The 20933-nt window shown below is 39.4% G+C and overlaps 2 protein-coding genes across 3 annotated transcripts in view; one reads left to right on the forward strand and one right to left on the reverse strand.

Annotated features, from left to right (window-relative positions):
- The window catches only part of kntc1 (kinetochore associated 1), a 148561-nt gene extending 133992 nt beyond the window's left edge, over positions 1–14569 (forward strand). The window contains exons 60-65 of one of the 2 annotated variants that reach the window (XM_043715769.1): positions 4268–4397; positions 4744–4833; positions 7014–7159; positions 11268–11358; positions 12850–12965; positions 14334–14569. In XM_043715769.1, the coding sequence (XP_043571704.1) occupies positions 4268–4397; positions 4744–4833; positions 7014–7159; positions 11268–11358; positions 12850–12942 (550 nt within the window). In that variant the 3' untranslated portion in view covers positions 12943–12965; positions 14334–14569. Of the gene's footprint in view, positions 1–4267; positions 4398–4743; positions 4834–7013; positions 7160–11267; positions 11359–12849; positions 12966–13529 lie in introns of both variants that reach the window. The other variant, XM_043715770.1, reaches the window with a different exon arrangement.
- Positions 14570–15513: 944 nt separating this feature from the next.
- The window catches only part of LOC122562412 (hydroxycarboxylic acid receptor 1-like), a 57836-nt gene continuing 52416 nt past the window's right edge, over positions 15514–20933 (reverse strand). The window contains exon 2 of the mRNA XM_043715269.1: positions 15514–16450. Coding sequence (XP_043571204.1) covers positions 15614–16450 — 837 coding nt within the window. The 3' untranslated portion in view covers positions 15514–15613. The remainder of the gene's footprint in view (positions 16451–20933) is intronic.

Here is a 20933-nt window from a genome sequence, read left to right on the forward strand (position 1 = left end):
AGCTGCAGTCTAGCGTTGAGGGTATAGCAGGTAATGGGAGAATGAACAAGTTTCTGTGTATACAAGAGCGTTTCCAGAAATATACAAGATTCTCAGGCAACTTGACTGGATAGCTGCAAAAAAGTTGTTATCCTCTTGTGGAAGATCCTACGACCAGAGGGCTTAATCTCAGAATAAACACAGACACATATTTAAGATCGCGATGAGGTGGATTTTATGCTCTGAGGGTAGCAACTCTGTATAATTCTTTTACTGAGAGGGCTGTTGAGGCTGGGTGGTTTGGATATTTGAGACTGAGATAGTTTAGATAGATAAGATAGATAGATTTTTAATCAGTAAATGTTAGAGGGAAAAGGCCAGAAAGTGGAGTTGAGGATTATCAAATCAGCCATAATCTCTCTGAATGGTGGAGTAGATTCAATGAGCTAAATAGCCTACATTTGCCATATATCTTATGATTTAAGATTCAGCAACTACTCTATAAATATTTTTAACACAGGGCTGCTGAAACAGGACATTAGAAAGTGCACAGCCCATTCTCCCCTCAGGATTCTTAATCTGCCTGAGTTGATTTGCTTTGGAGATTATTTCTTGTGAATCTTCTGAGTGCCATTTCGTTGCTGACTGCTCCAACTTTCCACCAATTAGATTGAAAATTCTGGTATATGATCTTTATTAATTTCACTATGTCTGTTTATACCGGCTTAATTAGTTCCATAGCCTTGCATTTTCAGATATTGAGACTTTAAAGGCTCTGGATGATTTAATTTTTTATTGGGCTGTAGTGTATGGAGATTTTTTTATGAATAAATCCTTTTCAAACAATTCTGGCCAGTATTTTTAAAGTAGTTCCAGAGTCAACTTGATAACACAAATCTAGCCCACTCTCTTCTCCACCCTTTCTACCCTTCTTCCCCTTCTTGTTTCCTCCCCCTCCTCTTTCCACTTTCTTCTTCCCCCTTCTCTGCCATAGCCACGTGGTTTCTCTTCCCTAGCTTGTGAGTGCTCTCACACTCACTTTTTCTCTTCCCCTGCCTCGCTCAGGCTCCCTCACTCTTTCTCTCCCTGACCCTTTCCTCTATTTCTCTTCCCTATCTCTCTCTACCACTCTATCAGTCCATCCATCTGTCCCTCCTCCTCTCCCCACTCCATTCCATCTCCACCTGTCACTCTTTCCCCCTGCCTTCAACCACTTTTCCCTTTCTGCTCCTTGACCTCTGCTCTATATTCCTATCTCTCTCCCACCACAACCTCTCTTCTTTCACCCTTAATCCTTTCTTGTATGCTTGGATTGGATTTATATTCTGTTGTTCAAAAATAAGATACCTCAAAAAACAGTATTCTGGCCTTAGGGCGACTAGTAATCCAGTGGTTATCACTGCTGCCTCACAGGGCCAGGGACCCGGGTTTGATTCTACCCTTGAGTTACTGTCTGGGTGGAGTTTGCCATTCTCCCAGTGTCTGCACAGGCCAGAGATGGTGCAGGTTAGGTGGAATGGCCATGCTAAATTTCCCACAGTACTTGGGGATGTGCAGGCTAGGTGAATTAGGCAAAGAAAATGCAGGTTTAGAGGGATTGGGGAAGGCATGAGTCTGGGTTGCTTGCTGTTTGGAGTGTCAGTATGGACTCGATGGGCTGATTGGCATGCTTCCACACTGTAGGGGTTCTATGATTCTAAGTCATTTGTGTGATTGATGCAGAGATAAAAAGGAGCTAATCTGCATTCATCTGACAGTATGTTAGCAAGTCTATTCATTTGGATTGATCTAGAAACGTCTGCATGGTGTTATAGATCTTTAAAATACTATAACGTTTAAGATCTCTCTCTCTCTTTCTCTCTCTCTCCCTGCCTCAGAAATGTCTTTTCAATTCTGCGCTATAATGTGTAACTAGTTCCTTGTCAGAAAAAAAATGCTCAAATCTTTTTATCTTTGGCCACTCCTACCCCTGTAAATCTATCCTCTGCTGGCAGCAGTACTCAACCAACCAGAGTATCACCAGCACAGGTTTTACTAAAAATGTCATATGTTTTCAGAGCTTCCTAAACTCTTCTTATGATGGTCTGAATGTCGTTGATCCACCAATGATATCTTGAAGTAACACAAACAACTGCAGCTATAATATCTTTGCTTCTCAAATTTCTCAATTTCTGGATCCTACCTCTGATATCTTCAGCCTATCTGTATTTCAATTCTGGACTGATTACCGATGAGCTTTATGGCTGTCTCTGTTTAATCATTCCAACCAGATGTTTTGGTCACTGAGGTTGGTTTCTCTTTTCAATTAGATCTGTCTGAAAAAAATTTAAGCATTTAAACTACAGATTACATCACCAAATAAATATAATGGCCCACATATTCCAATGTCCATATAGTTGTTGGAACATTGTAGGCTGGAGTTGTCCACCAGGACTAAGAAATTGATCTTATCAGGGTAGCCATTATAGTGCACGATGGACTTGATGCCCTCTTTCAAAATCAAGTTTGCATGGTGACACAGCACAGTCAAATGAGCTTACTTTCCTGAAAGAAATTGGCCAGAGGTTTCTATACTACTGTCTACTGCAAACCTACCTTCACTGATGATGAATCTTTTGGCTTAAGGACACGGAGGTCACAGCATCACCACATGAGCACTCTGGATTCTCTCCTTGTCTGGGTATCCAGATAAATGTTGGCCGCCACAGCACCCATTTTGGATCTCTGCTTTATCACAGATCCTTTTCTCCTATAATAAGACAGAGAGTGGATTTAATGAGATGAAAATGGCTGGCAGAAAAGATGGTGAGATGCCCTGAATGAGTAGAATGAATAGAGGGCACTAGGGGTTAGTAGATTTGGAGGAGAGGTGGGTGAGTTTCAATGGAAGAATATGCTATATGTAATAGTGAGACAAGTGGATCATGAATCTTTATGGGAGATTGGTGAGAGGTAGCAGATTGTAGTTGGCACTTATGCTGATGGAGTGCAGAAGGTCATTAGTCTGATTCCTTCATTACTCTGCATTCCTCCAGATTGTGGACAAGACACTGGCCCAGTTGGCAACTTCAGACCAGGCTGGCAGTGTCTGGTGGTGTGATTTCCTCTGGTGGTCCCAGGAAAAGAGGACAGCACTCTACACCATCCTGTCCACAGGTCCCTGTCTGCGAAGTGGAGTGTCAATTTGCCTCTATCATCCATTTGCTTTGTTAATTCTTGCATGCTGGAACTGTGAAGGTCAATTCGCCACTTGCAGTTTTTGAACTGGTTTGCAGCTGGGCTTTAAATATGACACTGGCGTGTGAATGCCAGAAGATCCTGAACACTGGTGAGCACTTTGTCATTGCTGAGCACATGGGAGTGGCACCGTGGATGAGTGGTGCAAACTTAAGATGAGCACCATAAAAGTGCACGAGAAAACTTGCTAAAGTTCACAAAGAGAAACCTTCTGTGAAACTCCGTGATATTGACATTTTGCCAAATTTTGGGAAATGTTTTCTCCATGGATTGAAATCCTCCTGCACAATTTGAGCACATAACTTAGATTGGCAATTCAGTACATTTCTGAAAGTGCGGCTTTATCAGAGGTGTCATTGTATGACTGAACCATACAGTTAGTAAAAATTATAATTGATATTTTGATTCGAAGAGCAAAAAGCTCTGATTAGCTGTCATTTATTGCTAAATTAAAGATATCAACAGATTACCTAGACAAGTATCTAATTTGTTGTTTATAGGACCTTTGCTGTTTGTAAGTTGGTTGCTATGTTTGCCTTGATAGTAATAATGTCATAGTATTATTTACTATAAAACCAAAAGTTGTGAAAGGTGAATATATTTGACCATTAAAAGCACACTAATGTATTTATTATTTTGTTTAATTATGTTTGTTATTTTTTAAACACTGCTCATACCATTAATTTTCTGGTTTTATGTGTCAATGCTTTCCAAGACGTAGTCAATTGTTAAATATGTTTAGTTGAAGTAATTTTCCCATCCATCTACACTTAACTCCTCTGTTAACAGCTTTCTGTTGACATGATGACCTTTATAGATGAAACATTTTTAAAATCGCATAAATATATACATAGAGATGTGTGTCTACAGAAAGTCTGTTCTAATATACAAACAGCAAATGATTAAGTGCATGGAGGAATGTGCTTATTTTGACTTTGTCATCTAACTTTAATTTTTCAGTGCAATGAAAACCTTAGCAGAAAAATATTAACACTTGCTTTGTATAGTGTTTAAAATGTTCCTCATACCATTTCATTTTCTGATCCTAAAGGTGTCCTATTTTACTTGACCTTGACCTTATTGGCATTGCAAAGCAATATGTACAGCTGGAGTTGTTGCCCTTTGCTCTGGGTTGTCTGCTGCTTATCCCTTATTCTGAGAAAAGGCAACAGCAAATACAGGTAGGTGGTTTTTGATGCAATGAGCATGAGCACCTTGCAGTGCATTTGTTTTCCAGTATATTAAACTACAGGGCATATCTGTATGGCAATGTATAAACTTAGATTATAATTCTTAAGTAACAAACAATTTGTTTCTATTAAATTAAGTGTAGTATTTAACATTCTTCTAAGAGTACAGTACGTGTATCTGTATACCACATGAATTGCTATTTTAAAAGATGGCTAACCACCACCTTCTGAAAGTCAGTAGGAATGTACAATGAATGTTGGCCTTGGCTGCGATGCTCCCATGAACAACTTTTAAATAAGAAGTAAATGTTTAATATTGATTTTTTTTTTGTTGCAGGGATTCCTTTTGTCAGCTGATCCTGTTACCCTCTTGCAGCAAGTTATCGATCACATGACAACAGGAGAGGTGGCAGGGTATGCATCCAAGGTAAAATGGCCCCTATTACACAAACAAAAACAAATTGCTAAAACACTGAAATACTGTATCTGTGAAGAGAAAAAAAATTAGTTAATATTTTAAGGACTATCCTTTAGACCTGAAAAATAAGAACACTTAAAAATATTTAGCTTGCTGGACATATAGTCAGAATACAAGTATTATTTTTTGGCTACTAACAATGTTAGTAGCAGCACGCTGCCTCACGGCGCCAGGGACCCAGGTTCGATTCCAGCCTTGGTGACTGTCTGTGCACATTCTCCTTGCGTCTGTGTAGGTTTGCTCCCACCAGGTGAATTGGCCATGCTAAATTGCCCATAGAGTAAGGTGCATTAGTCAGAGGGACATGGTGGGTTACTCTTCAGAGGGTCACTGTGGACTTGGTGGGCTAAAGGGCCTGTTTCCACACTGTAGTCTAACCTAATGTTATTTAGGTAGTTTATTGTCCATTATGAGCTTTGAAAAATGTTAAAATCACTTGATGCTGGGCTGATAATGGAGGTAAAAGCTAAAACTTTAGTCCAAGACAGTAGTTGCAAACGGCCATACAAACTTGAATAGCACTAGTAAGTGTAACTCTGGTGTGACCAAATCCGTACAATGCTGAAGCTAAGGTTAAAAATCATAGTTACACATTAGTGAAACACTAGAAAAAATTTTTAATTAAACTTTGCAAGAACATAAGGAGTCTATGCCTAATTGACTGTATTCTTGAGCATCTTACTAATTCACCAAGGTGCTTTTCACTCTACCCCCTGAAAGATAATATGATGGGCCATTATTACCATTTCTTTATTGATATGTCAAACATATTTTTGTAATAGTATTAGTGGAAGATGGAGTACCAAGTATGTAGGGTTCTGGTTTGCAATCTGTTATCTCCTGATTTTTAAGTGGTTTGAATCATCCCCCGGATCCCTGGTTGTTGACACTGGACTTATTTAGGTAATTTGAAATGAAGAAAGCATAGACAGATGTTTTGGGGCAAAAAAATCCCTGCATTTATTTACAATACAAAAGGTAAATATAATATAAGAAATACAGGTAAATGCAATCAACAGTGAAATTGACACAATCAACTATACAGAGAGCAGCAATACTATGAAATAAATGTTAGCTCGATTGAACGCTATTCGGACCTAAAAACAAGTCTTAATTACAAAATATGTAATCGGGCTTCCTACCCTTGGGGTCCCAATGCACTGTCACCAACTGCCTTCTCCTCCCTGCTAGGTTGAAAACTTTGGGGTCTTGGGAGTTTCAGCTCACCACTGAGGAAAATGCAGTTTTAAAGTGCGTCTGGTTGCTGAGGTTCTTGCCGTCAGTTTTATTTTGGCTTGGAACAGTCCCATGTCTGGAAACGCTTGTTCGGATAGTGCTTGGTTGGTTTCCCACCTCTCAGATGTCTTTTGTTCCAATGATGCTCCTCTGTTCAGCTTCTGTTGTCTTGGTTCTGAAGCTACTTGTTGGGGGTGGAAGCCTGTGGAGTAGCTTGTGGAAAAAAATGGCTCTCTCCCAGGTTAGATTGGGCTGGCAGTTTTCTGACTAAGAGTCCCATTATCTCCCTTCAAATCAAGTTGTCCATTGTGCTTGTGGTGTTCCCTTTTGACCAATTGGCTTCCTGATGGTTAAGAGGATGTGTGACAGTATTTTGATTGAAGTTGAATGTTTAGTACCTGTGTAGACTTCATACTGCCTGTACCAGTTAGCCTGTGAAAGTTAGTTTTGGTTTAGAATGTTAGCTTTGGTTGATTGTTCTGTTAGGTTGGATTTGTAAATTAGAATTTCAGACAACAATGGTCCCAGACAGAAATCTGTGTTTGTGTATTTTACCCAGAGCTCAGCTTAGCTGTCCCTCTTTTAAAGGTTTTGAAAAATCCAGGGTTTTGGTCCAGTATTTTAGACGAAGGGGATTTTTGCTCAATCCTACAAATATAGTGTATAGCTGGCTCTATATTTGGTTTTAAACTAAACATTTTAAAATAAGACTATTCACTAGAACTGAGATGTTAATTGGCTTAAGTATTTGGCTATGCTGAAGAATTGCATTTCATACTTGTGGGGCAAAAGTAACATGTTTATTAGTTTGCTTTAAGAATATGCCAGTCAAACCATTTTTAAAAAGTGTTCATGTGTTAATATTCCATAAAATTTTATTTTAATCTCTGAAGATTAAAGACTTGGCATTGGAAAGAATTGCAGACAAAAAACAGTATGAGAAGCTTATTGGGACAAAGCTGTTTCCTTTACTGAAGCAACACATGATTGACAACAAACAAGTGGAAGAATTAGCACATTACCTTATAGATAGGAGCTGGTAAGTTTTATCTGAAAAGAAGCAGCATTTATAAATACATTTTCAAAACATTTGAAATTTGTTTATTTTATCTGACACATCAGCAATGTTGCAAATACTTATTTGGTATTTTATTGTGCCTGTCTTGCAGAGTGTTTTTTAATCTAAATGTGACTTGTGTTCTAGAAATTACTTTCATTTTTGGCGAAGTTCAGAGTCAGTCGATTTAGAGTCAATCACTCCAATTCTACAATGCAGAATTGTAGAACTTCAGAGCTGACCATAATTATTTGGTCTGTTGTACTTGTATTAAGTTCTCTGAAAGAACTATTCACAGTGCCAATCTCCCTGCTTTCTCCGGACTTGAAAACAGAAATTCTTTCTTTTTCATTTTTGAAAGCTGTTATAGATTATGCCTTTGCTAACATTGATGGTGGGGCATTCTTTATTCTAATAATAATAATCCTTTTGCTGAAATGATCAGAATTGTGTTAATGTCTTTCTTTGTTCTTTGACAATGATTTTTATCTTTACATCTGTGAGTTTCCATCGCATTGACCAGTAATAGCAAATGTTCCCACTTACCTTAGCAGAATGTTTAAAAAGTAATTTTGTGTATTTTGATTGGATTTTTTGACTTTCATTGTTGTAATGGAGTGTTTCAGCTTCTCTAATATTTCCTTGTTACTCAAAACCTCTGAATTCTTACAAGATACAACTACTCAATGTAAATAGCCTCTCCTGGGAGGCCTTGCAAGTGAAGGATATTCCGAATTATCAGCGCTATAGCAAACTGATATACAGATCTGTGCCGATGTCTACACAGTGCTTCAGTTCAATATTTCATGATGTAGAGCAATGACTATAAAGTAGATCATCATTATTGAGTGCACTGACAACCTAAAGAGTTGAAATCTCATTTAAATGTGTGGGTGGGAAAGTCCTAATGAGGCAAGCATTGGAAAACCTCTCTTGTGATGAAGTGCATAGTTTTCACTCTTAAGCTGCAGCACTCTTCATGTGCATAATTACAGCCTTGGATCTGTACAGAAACATCTGGATTTATGTGAATACTTGAATTCAAAAGTCTCTGGCTTTTTTGGATTGGTAGTGATAGTTGTTCCTGTATTGTCCAATATTCAAAAATAAGTTTAAACATGTATGAAGAGGAGGGACTTACAATGTAAAGAAACATGGATTAAGGTGATATTTGGGGGAACTCAGCAGAAAGGAGCAAAGCATTAGGGAACAGTTTCATGAAATTAAACTGTTTAATGTACTTGGACATGATTTAAACTTTCTGAAAGCACAGAAGACTCAACAGTATTGTTACTGTAAACTAAAAGAGAAACATGAGCTCTGAATATGAACATCCTCCAGTGGTTGTCATACACACTAGAGAACTTGGTATTTGTGTAATTTTATTCTGTTTTACTGTTTTCCAAAATTAAGCCTTGCTAAAATGTGTTTTGTATTCAGATTCGTTAAGCAATGTCTACCACGGTCTAATTATCTCCTTTGTTATGGAAACAATTATGTTAGAGTTGGGCTTTTTTAACAGCTGGACGTTTTTGGTATTTTCAGGGTCCAAAAGATGATAGATTAACCACAGTAACAGAAATACTCTGGGCTAAGGCTAAAGGAATCACAAGGCATTGTCTGTGTTTGAACGTATCTGCATTAATCATCTGATTTAAGACTATGGGAAAAAATACCAGATAAATCTTGCTCCAGTTCTGCTGTTTAGGTTGCAATTTTGGAGTGTTTAAGTTGGTGTTGAAGACATCTGCAAGTCAATAAAAGTTTTGGTGTATATTGTCACCACAATCCTGGATGGTGTACCAGTGACACATAAGAATGCTAAAGAAATTCCACCAAAAATGTCTGCACTACATTCTCCAGATTCAGTGAGAAGTCATTTGAATAAGCAAGACATTCAGACAAAACTCCTTCAAAACAAACTCTGAAAGATTGGAATAAAAGCCAGGTGTTGGAGAAGCTTAGCAAGTCTGGGAATGTCTGTGGAGAGAGAAACAGAATTAATGTTTTGAGTCCTGCGTGACTGTTCTTTGAACCTGCTGGGTTTCTCTAGCACTTCCTCTTTTTATTTTGCATTTCCACCATCCTCACTATTTTCGTTTTATGTGATAGACTAGACAATGCGTCCATCTGAAGAGCATCTGCTGTGCCAAGTCCTGTTCTCTCAGCTATCAAATGGCCTGCATTTTAGAGGAGGACAAGCAAAATGTCACACAGTTAGGCCACTGTTGGAATATTCCGTGTAATTCTGGTCTCTTTCCTATCGAAAAGATATTGTGAAACTTGAAAGGGTTCAGAAAAGATTTACAAGGATGTTGCCAGGGTTGGAGGATTTGAGCTCTAGGGAGAGGCTGAACAGGCTGGGCTGTTTTCCCTGGAGTGTCGGAGGCTGAGGGGTGACCTTATAGAGGTTTGCAAAATTATGAGGGGCATGGATAGGATAAATAGACAAAATCTTTTCCCTGGGGTCGGGGAGTCCAGAACTAGAGGGCATAGGTTTAGGGTGAGAGGGGAAAGATATAAAAGAGATCTAAGGGGCAACTTTTTCACACAGAGGGTAGTATGGGTATGGAACGAGCTGCCAGAGGAAGTGGTGGAGGCTGGTATAATTGCAACATTTAAGAGGCATTTGGATGGGTATATGAATAGGAAGGATTTGGAGGGATATGGGCTGGGTGCCGGCAGGTGGGACTATATTGGATTGAGATATCTGATCGGCATGGACGGGTTGGACCGAAGGGTCTGTTTCCATGCTGTACAACTCTGTGACTCTAAGTACTCTAATACTCACCCTGAAGTGCATTGATACTGACATTGACATTACTGTCTGTGAGGAGCTTACTAACAAGCATTCAAAATGTCAACAACTTGTCCATCAAAATGCATCATGCTCTTGAGTCCAAATGCCTCAAAGATGAGACACAACAATGTCAGAAAAGATCAAGAAGTACAAATCCTGAACTCTGGACCCCAGTACCTCAAGAGGTGGTCTTGCCAAAGCTCTTCAGGTTAAGAATTGGCCGTTCAGTCACATGAAAACCCACAGCAGCACGGTGGCTCAATGGTTAGCACTGCTGCTTCACAGCGCCAGGGCCTGGGTTCGATTAAGCCCGGGTGACTGTCTGCGTGGAGTTTGCATATTCTCCACGCCTGGTGGGTTTCCTCCGGGTGCTCCAGTTTCTTCCCACAGTCCAGAGGTGTGTAGTTAGGGTGAACTGCTCATGCTAAATTGTCCATAGTGTTCAGGGATATGCAGGTTAGGTGCATTAGTTAGGGGAACTGTAGAGTAATCGGGTTGGGGAATGGGTCCGGTGGGATACTGTGCAGAGGTTCGGTGTGGACTTGTTGGGCCAAAAACAACCTGTTTCCACACTGTAGGGATTCTATTCTATTCTAAACTCATCACCCTAAGTGGATGTCCTCAAATTGATGGACAACCAGTGATGACCATATTAATTCTTGCCTGCACCAAATAAAATGATAGCTATGATATAACCAACACACATTGGGTTTAATATTGAATTGAACCAAGTAGAGTAATTTTAGCTGTACTTTATTTTTGACCTTCAGCTGAAATAACTAAGTCTCTTAGTAGCCTTCAAGGGTTTGTTTGATGGGTGTTTTACGTCTTGGGAGGAACTTTCCACTTTCCTGAGATTTGCCACTTACTTGTTTCATGATGTAGATCAATGATTACAAAGTAAATTTTCTCTATTGTTGAATGCACTGACAACCTAATGGGTTGGGATATCCTGACTAGGCAAGCATTGAAACATGTCCCTCTGCTTTAGAGTGCACAATAAAGTGCATAGGGGCAATGGTACGTGAAACTAGATGAACTTATTCTTGCCTTTCTTTTCCTAAATCTGTTTGAGGTTGAGCCAGCTTTGATGCTGCAATAAGTTTTCTCAGTGCTACAATGGTAAACAAAAAATAGAATATTTGAATAAAAGACACAATAATGCAATTTCGCCTTCTGAATAATCAGAATGGATACATGAAAGGGTGTGTCTTTCTAATTAGATTTACAAGTGTTGATTTTTCTTCATTAATATCTCGACTTGCAAGTAATTCAGGTTTACTTTTGCAGCCTAGATGATACTATCTCTGTGGTAACTGAATATCTAAGGTATGAAGGAAGACACATCAAACCAAACCTTTCTCCAGCTGAAATTATAAAGGTAAAACATATTTTAGAACAAGTCGATTTTGACAATATTTTTCTCACAAAGATTGCAAAATGAACTTCTTGCAGAATAATCACTCTTAGGTTGTACAACACTGACGTAAAATAGATTCAGTTAAATCAAAGAATCAAAGATATTGAGGGTATCCTTGTAGAAATACTATCTGTATTAGAATTTTTTTTAATAAAAGACATTGTGAAATTAGGTATTCCAGAGTCAAGAGACACAGTTTTGTCTCTTTTTTTGCAAATTTATGAAGTTCTCAGTCTCATTTGTTTTTATGAAGCATCACATGGAGTTCAGGCACTAATTTATAACAAAGATTAAATGTTGGTGTTGATTCGGAGGGATGGTGGTCACTTGTCCTCAGCAACTGTACACTTCCAATTAGCAATTGGAGACCGGTGTTTGTAGGGGCCTGTGCTGAGTCACTTCTTAGAATCATAGGATCTCTTTCTGTGCTGTACATCTCTATGTTCAAACTTATCCATGCCGACCAGATATCCTGAACTATTCTAGTCCAGTGTGCCAGCACTTGGCCTATATCCCTCTAAAGCCTTCTTATTCATATACCCATCCATATGTTTTTTAAATGTGTATTGTACCTGCCTCTACCGCTTCCATACACGCACCACCCTCTGCGTGAAAAAGTTACCACTTAGCTCCCGTTTAAGTTTTTCCCCCCTCACCCTAAACCTATGTCCTCTAGTTCTGGACTCCCCCAGCCCAGGGAAAATACCATGTCTATTTACCCTGTCCATGCCCCTCATAATTTTATAAACCTCTATAAGGCCACCACTCAGTCTCTGACGCTCCAGGGAAAACAGCCCCAGCCTATTGAGCCTCTCCCTGTAGCACAAATCCTCCAACCCTGGCAACATCTTGTAAATCTTTTCTGAACCCTTTCAAGTTTCAAAACATTCTTCCAATAGGAAGGAGACCAGAACTGCACACAATATTCCAAAAGTAGCCCAACCAATGTCCTGTACAGCTGCAAAATGACCTCCCAACTCCTATGCTCTGACCAATGAAGGAAAGCACACCAAACTATCTATCTCCGTCCCCAGTTCCAAGGAACTATGAACCTGCACTCGCAAGGTCTCTTTGTTCAGCAACACTCCCCTGGACCTTACCATTAAGGGTATAGATCCTGCCCTGGATTGCCTTTCTAAAATGCAGCACCTCACATTTATCGAAATTAAATTCCATCTGCCACTCCTCAGTTCATTGTCCCATCTGATCAAATCCCGTTGACTTCTTTGCTGTCCACTACACCTCCAATTTTTGAGGGTTTTATATCTTGATATAGGAAATGTGATGAGACACCTTGCCTATTGTTCAAAGCACAATGTAATGGTTGAGTTTCACTGGACACGTTGGCTTTGCTCTGATCTGAACTAACTTAGCTGATCCCTGGCTGACAAGCTGAGGGGAATAGTTCACCTCAATGTTTAAAATGCTTTGAAAAAGATAAAATTTATCCAGGATTCCTACCCCAAGAACAATGCAAGTGTGGCAAGTGTGCATTCAGCTTTACGTACATACAAAGGAGGAGGATATGTTCAGATTCGGCTGTGATGCTCTCCATAACTAAATTGATGGTAAGAGCAGTCTTTCTGCTGCTGTGACCTGTAACTAACAGACTGATTAGAAAGCTGGGCAACCCATCTTTAGAAATCCCTCCATGGTGTGGACTGTCAAATCACAGAAGCTGTTAATCAACCTGGATGTAATAGTAAGTGTGAGGATAGTTTACCTCCTGCATCCATGCAGTCCTTACCTTGAGAAAGCTGATGGGTGATCCAGCCCTCAGGAAATCTGTCCAACAGCAGTAAAAGTTTTGAAGTTGGTCAATAGTGTGCCTCTTGAACTTATTATCTGATTTCAAGCTTCAATTTTCCTTCTTGGTTTCCATCCTCCTACCCAACCAACCTTGTGATTTCAGTTAAAGCTGGAGATAGGTTTTGTTTGGGAAACAGGTTTCTGAAACTAAGTTCACTGGATCCAAAACTGCCAGATTTTTTCCGCCAATTTCAGTTTTACACAACTGACCATGCTGTTAGTTGATCAGAAAATTTCTTGAAAGTACCTACCTTCGGTTAATTTTTGTTTTAAAATCTAAATCTGTTACATAAATTTGACTTTTATTCTTTTACTTCCTCCAGGAATTTCTTCAGGAATAGAAGTAGAACGACTAGTCAACATGCTACCATAATAAGAATATTTTTTGTCTTCCTATGGAAAGATATCTTTATGGAAAGTTATATCAGCATTCTGCCATTTATTATTTAATCATCCTTGCGTATGTTCCAATATTAAATATATATATGTTAGCTTTCTTCTAAATAGTTTCACTTCTGGGAAAAAACATAAAGGTTGTGAAAGGTAAATGTCGTAGCCCTCCAACCGGCATGGACTGGATTTCCACTGAGTCTGAAATTGATCCGTCTGTACTAAGTTTAATGCTCCGAGCTAGGTGCCAGTATAGATAATGTTCTTCATTTCCAACCAAGGGAAGGGAAAATCAACAAGGTTCCTGTTTCTATTTGTTATCCGATTATTTTCTAGTGACCAAGTTCTCCTGAGGCAAAGTTAGTGTTGATGAGTCCTGCCTATAATCACATAGGCTACATACATCCTCTGGAGGTGTATGCAGAATTACCACCTGGATAATGTACCTGATGACATCTGACACGTGTAGCACATAAACCTCTTTCCAAAATTGGCATCTTGAGGAGTTAATGCACTTGTGTTCCATCAACCCAATTACTGTTTATCTAACTTGTTTTAGTGCTGCATAACTGCACAGCTACCAACTTTCCGTAAATCATTTGTGCATGCAAACTCTGTCAACTGAAATTGCTCCCGATCTGCAGTGTATCTATTTGACATTATAGTTGGTCAGCCATGTGCAAACTTTGAAAAGTACATGGAAAATAACTCCAGAAATGTTTCACTTGTCTCTGCAGGTTATCCAGATCATGATTATCCAGCACTCAAACCGTTTATCTTTCTGAAACATTTTAAGACCAGTGAAATAGAAAAATAATAGAAAAAAATTAAAATATTGTAAACTAGCTTCCTTTTTCTTTGTTTCACAATAAAGATTTAATGCACTCAAAACAAGTTACAATGTTAAAATGTACTTTTACTGTTATCATTTGTATTTTGAAACAATTTGCAATGGCAACTGTACAATGTTAAATGATTAAAGAAAAAAATACATTTTATTAGCTTATTCTGGCTGTTCAATTGATGATCAATGGAGTTTTTAATTCTAAAGATTTTATGTTGAAAATGAAAATGCACATGTTATCAACTCAGGGTATATTACAGAAACATGCAATATTTCAAATTTCACACATTTGTACTTTCAAATAATGTGGTTCTTGACTGGCAGTAGCAAGTCCCACAAGCTCGCACAGTATGCTGGCAAGAGAAAAAGCTGGCACAAATCTACAAGGGTCTGCAGGGCAGAGGTAAAGTGTACATTTAAGACTGTAGCCTACAATCTGACATAGTTTTTCCAGCTTCAATTTCCTGCTCCACTGTCCAATGTTCCACAGATTCTACATTCTTGGCTGGGTGCGGATGTTCATGCAGCCTTCCTGGCAAGAGAGAAATGCTTGTTGTCTTTGCATTGCATAAGTTTTTTTTAAAACCATGTTATCCTACTTAAATTCAGATTGATTATACATGCTAAATCACTTGAAGCTCTTGTTTGGCCCATTTTGTTAATTTTTTTTCTTATCTAAACCTTTTAGCTGTTGGTTTCAGAAGTGTAAGATGTATTTCCAGTCTTTTTAATCATTTCCATCTTACTCATCCTTCGACGAGTAACATTTTAAAACTTTGAACTTGAAAAGTAGTAGACAATTGGATCAAGCATGCTGTTAATATAAGTGACATAGTGTAATATAAAATCCCTCAACAGCAGCCTTGTAAGCCACAATATCGTCAAACTTGTTTGATTTGTGTTATCAGCACAATTAGGTAAAAACAAGGACTGCAGATGCTGGAAACCAGAGTCTAGATTAGTGGTGCTGGAAAAGCACAGCAGGTCAGGCAGCATCCCAGGAGCAGGAAAATCGACGTTTCACGCAAAAGTCCTTCATCAGGAATAGAGGCAGGATGCCTGTAGGGTGGAGAGATAAATTTGGGGGTGGGGATGGAGGTGATAGGTCAGAGAGAAGGGTGGGGGTATAATTAGCCTGCCGCTGTTACTGGGTAAGAAACAGTATGAATACTATTATACAACAGTTTTCACAATACGTATAGCCTTTTTATATTTTTCTCTAGTTTCACTGTGTTTGTGCTGAAGTTTTGAAATGATCGAGAATGTGCAGAACAGAATAATACAAAGTGGTGTTACAAACTCAACAACAAAAAATACATCATGCCAAGTTGCAGCAACATTAAAAGACTCGTATAAATGGAAGCTCTCACAATATGTAAGGTTCTTCTGCTCAAACACGTGCCTTTCAAACAGAAGGTACGAGGTCATTAATAGCATTAGAGTCCATGTAAAAGATACGCCCACTATAGCATATCTTTGTGACACAGAATTAAATTTATGGTGAAGTTGGACAACTTTAAAATAACGATCTATTGCCGCGAGTGTGAAAAAGGCAGTACTGCCTGCACGATTCAACGACACCATAAATAACACACGACAGACGATATCTCCGAGGATCCAGTCCTTTTTGTTTACACAGTAAGCCAAACGAAATGGTAGGCAACACATCAAGAGAAAATCTGCTATTGTCAGATTAAACAAATAGATCGTACTCAGTTTCCAAGGTTTCCACCGAAAGCAAAAGATCCACAAAGCAACAGCATTGCCGATTGATTCTAGAATGAATTCTACCAACAGCAACGGTATGACGATATTGATCAGCGTTGTTCCGTCAAATTCAACGAAATATTCATCGTTGCACTGTTGTCTGGAGAATGATACTTTGATGTTTAATGCTGCGATGAAGTCGCCTATATGATATATATAGTTTTGCTCTTTCGTCAGTTCTTTTTGTGAGACGTGATGCACATTAAAACATTTCACAAATTTGAAATAGTAATATTCATGGTACTTCAATTCCAGTTACTTTAAGAGTCCTTTTTGTTTAAAGAGGTTGTAACTGGGACTTTATTGTTGATATCATTTTATGTGCTGGGTCATTGAAGAAAATCGATGGGATTACATTATTCTTTCTACAGCTGAGTCTCTGGATCTGTATTTTACTGGAACTATAGCCGAACTAGGATATTGCATAAATTCGTGATTTTTTTTGTTTCAATATTTATTGCAATAAAGTAAAACCCCAACATTTCAATGAACCTTTTATGACGTTTTCCACATGCAAACCCACCTTTTTTAAAGATCCGTGTGCCCTAAATCCTTGTTCTTTCACTCTTGAGAATCTTTGACTTTTCAAACCCACATTTTGGATGAAATGATAGTGTCACTGGAATAGTTAACCAGACGCCAGTTTAATGCTGTGCTGACATGGGTTCAAATCCCACCAGAAATTTGTAGGTCAGCTTGTTGACCTACAAAGGGCAAGTGTCTTATATTCATTGGTTAGAATGAATTGAAATGGGTTGAACAACAGCTCCTCAAAAATATCAATGCAATTTCAGAGGGAGACTAAGCTGTCCTTAACACCTCAGCCAGCATAAGGAGACAAAACAGAATACTGCTAGAAGCAGACAAGACACTGCCACCTCCAACTGTCGAGATAGTTGCATTTGTTTTCTGGGATTTGTAAACCGCTCTCATCTACCATAGTAATCCATTTAGCTTATTAAGTTTTGCTTTTTAACAAACGTAAAGAGTTACTTTTAAGTAAGATTACTTACGCGTTCTTATTCATCACTTTTAGACAACTTGTCAAGATGAAACCTAAAACTTGCAGATTAGAATATGTGGTGGGGACCAAAGACCATCCCTTCAGTTTTCCCAATACTTAGTTGAAAGAAAGTTCCAAATGCCTGACATCTCAGACTTTCAGAAAACTGTAGAGAAAGGTGCTGGTGAGATACAGCTTGATGGTATAATATACATAAGGAAACTGCTGAGTTTTCAAATGTCACCAAGGGGAAGTATGTTGACGGGAGGGGCCACAATGATAGATCTTTGGAGTTGGATAAGGATGATAGGTAAGAATGGAATCAACTATCACATCAGCTGAATGACATGGATGGTAGTGTGGTCAACCACATCAGACCACATACAAGATAATAATGAATTGTCACACATGATGCCATTCACAAATTCTGAACCTATAGCAGGGTATACCTTTATCTATATCAAGAGATTTGTGTGCATGTAGTAGAAAGACATCAGACAACACCACAAACTATAGAAAATGGCCATTTGAACAACTGAGCTACAAGACAAGACCACAAAAGAATTCCATTGAAAAAAATGCAATGTGCTTAAACTAACCTGGGAGAGTTTTGCACTCTGCCTGTGTGGATGTCCTGATGAAACATTGATACTTTTCCATCATAGAGGTCAATCCATAAGACATAGGAGCGGAAGTAAGGCCATTCGGCCCATCGAGTCCACTCCGCCATTCAATCATGGCTGATGGGCATTTCAACTCCACTTACCCGCATTCTCTCTGAGGAGCAGGAGAATTATGTTTCAGGCATAAATCTTTCATTAAGAATTCCTGACAAAGTGCTTCTGCCCGAAACATTGATTTTCTTGCTCCTCGGATGCTGCCTGACCTGCTGTGCTTTTCCAGCACCACAACTTGGGAAAGACAAGGTAATACTGGGAAAAGCAGCAACTCTTGCATGTGCATGTGCCCATTAAGTATTCTTAATCATTAAATAGTTGTTTCAAGAAAAAAAAGAGGAAATGAAATAAATATTTTAACATCAAGTAGATACATAGACAGTTTTGTGGGTTATCGAGAAATATGACCACATTCCTCTTTTGCAAGAAAAGTATAGTAAATGATACTGGTGCTCATATTCAGGGGAAATTATTGCAAATGTAAAGGGTTCACCTGAAATAGTAATAAATTTGATTATCATTACCACACACTTACAGCTAAATGATGAGTTTTTAAAAAGCTTCAACAATACTATCATGTGAAAAAACAGCTGATTGTCAGTAAATGCAGTGGTTCAAGTCCACATCAGCATTGTCTATCGCTGAGCATGTTCAAATAACCACAACTCTACTGGGGCAGTTTGGTGGCTCAGCGGTTAGCACTGCTGCCTCACAGCATTAGGGTCTCAGGTTCGATTCCAGCCTCGGGTGACTGCCTGTGTGGAGTTTCCTCCCACAGTCCAAAGATGTGCAGGTCAGGTGAAGTGGTCATACTAAATTGTCCATAGTGTTAGGTGCATTAGTCAGAGGGAAATGGGTCTGGGTGGGTTACTCTTCGGAGGGTCAGTGTGGACTTGTTGGGTCGAAGGGCCTGCTTCCACATTGTAGGGAATCTAATCTAATTAACTTAAAAATGAGGTGTCAACCGAGTGAAGCTATCAAATAGGACAACTTGTGTGCCAAGCAGCAAGTGTTAAGAGTTAAGTGTTCCCACAACCAACATTTCAGATCTAAGCTCTGCAATCTTGTCACATCCAGTTGTCTTTGGTGGTGGACAATTAAACAATTCACTGGAGGAGGCTCTACATATATTCCCATCCTCAATGATGGAAGGAACCAACATATCAGTGCCAAAGATAAGGTTGAAGCATTCACAGCAATATTCAGCCATAAGTGCCAAGTGAATGATCCATTTTGGCCTCCACCACTGTTCCCCGCATCACAGACACCAGTGATCAGTCAATTCAATTCATTCCATGTGATAGCAAAAAACATAGTTGAATGAAATCCCACTGTACTGTAGCTTTCTGCAGTAAGAAAAGCAGTTGGGATTTCCTAAGTATTTGGGAGATTTTATCAAGGCACATATGTCTAATCTACAAAAGTGGAGGGTGGAACCACTGACCTTCTCCTAGCCCTGTACATTGCTATCTCATAACCTGCCTATTGTAAATTGAAATAACTCCATAAAAGCCGGCATCCCATCACTAAACCACCTTATATTTACACATGGAGACCTTGACACTGATACACCTCCCTCAGAGTGAACAGGATGTCTGACACTCCTGTTCTTATCTGTCAGCCAGGGCTCTGTGATTATGTCCAAATTCTATAAGTGCTCCTTATTGGTCTTCCCTGTTATTAGCACATCTAGATAATTGGCAATCTGGGGTAGACCTTGTAAAATGTTCTCCATTGTCAGCTGAAAAACTGCACAGGCTGATGATATTCCAAATGGCAGTCTCGTGATTTGGCACAAACCCTTATGTGTATTAATTGTAGCATACCTCCGGGAATCCTCATCTAACCGCAGCTGCAAGCATGCATGGCTCCTATCCAGCTTCGTGAAGGACAATCCCTCTGGCAGCTTTGTGTATAAATCTTATAAGTGAAGGAGTGGGTTTTTATCCAGCTGCGGAAAGCAGTTTACCATTTGTTTAACATCCCCACAAAGGCGAATCGATCTATTTAGCTTCCCAATCAGTATGACTGGTGCTGCCATTCTGCACACTGATGATTCCTTCACTTTCCAGCTTCTGATTTCTACTTCTACTTTTGCCCATAAGCTAAATGGCACTGGGGGGGCATTGTAGAATTGTGGAATTGCTTCTTGCTCAACATGCAAGGTGGCCTTGGTTCCTCTGATAGTTCATAGACCTTCCTGAAAGACATCTGGGTATTTAATTAGGACTTCATTAGGCAGCCATTTTCCAATCAAAAAATGTTGAGCCGATCTAAGTGAATCTTTCTCGACCAATTTCACCCAATCAAGCTTGGGCCCAAGCCTTTTACTGCAGTAAGTGATAACTGAACCAACTGCTTCTCATAAGAGACCAGAACCGAAGTTGTACCTTTAAAGGTCTTATAAGATTAACACACACACAGGGAAATACACACAAACATGTATACAAACACACATGCTCACACCCAAAAACACATACACACTCTCTCTCCACACCGCCCCCCCCAACCCCTCCCAGAAACGTGCAAGCACGCACAGAACAACGTGCATAGAGTTTTTCCTTTAACTCTTCCCATTTCTTCTAAATCCAGGGGGTTGCCATGTCTTCAGTACATACAGGTACTGTTCCCCAAACCTTCCGCCAGTACATCGATGACCACATCGGTGCTGCATCCTGCACCCAGGCTGAGTTGGAGCAGTTCATCGACTCCGCCAACAACTTCCATCCTGCCCTCAATTCACTTGGTCTATCTCGAACATCTTCCTCTCCTTTCTTGACCTCCGTGTTTCCATCTCCAGTGACAGTTTACTGACTGACATTTACTACAAACCACAGACTCCCATAAATACATGACTACACCTCCTCCCACCCCATATCCTGAAAAACTTCATTCTGTTTCCTCAATTCCTCCATCTCCATCGCATCTGCTCAGATGAGGAGACATTCCACTCCCAAGCATCCCAGATGTCCACCTATTTTATACAATGTTCTTTTCTTCCCCACGGTCATCCAGACAGCCCTCCACTGCACCTCCTCCATTCCCT

Source organism: Chiloscyllium plagiosum, chromosome 25 (genome assembly GCF_004010195.1).
Source record: "Chiloscyllium plagiosum isolate BGI_BamShark_2017 chromosome 25, ASM401019v2, whole genome shotgun sequence".
Classification (NCBI taxonomy): Eukaryota; Metazoa; Chordata; class Chondrichthyes; order Orectolobiformes; family Hemiscylliidae; genus Chiloscyllium; species Chiloscyllium plagiosum.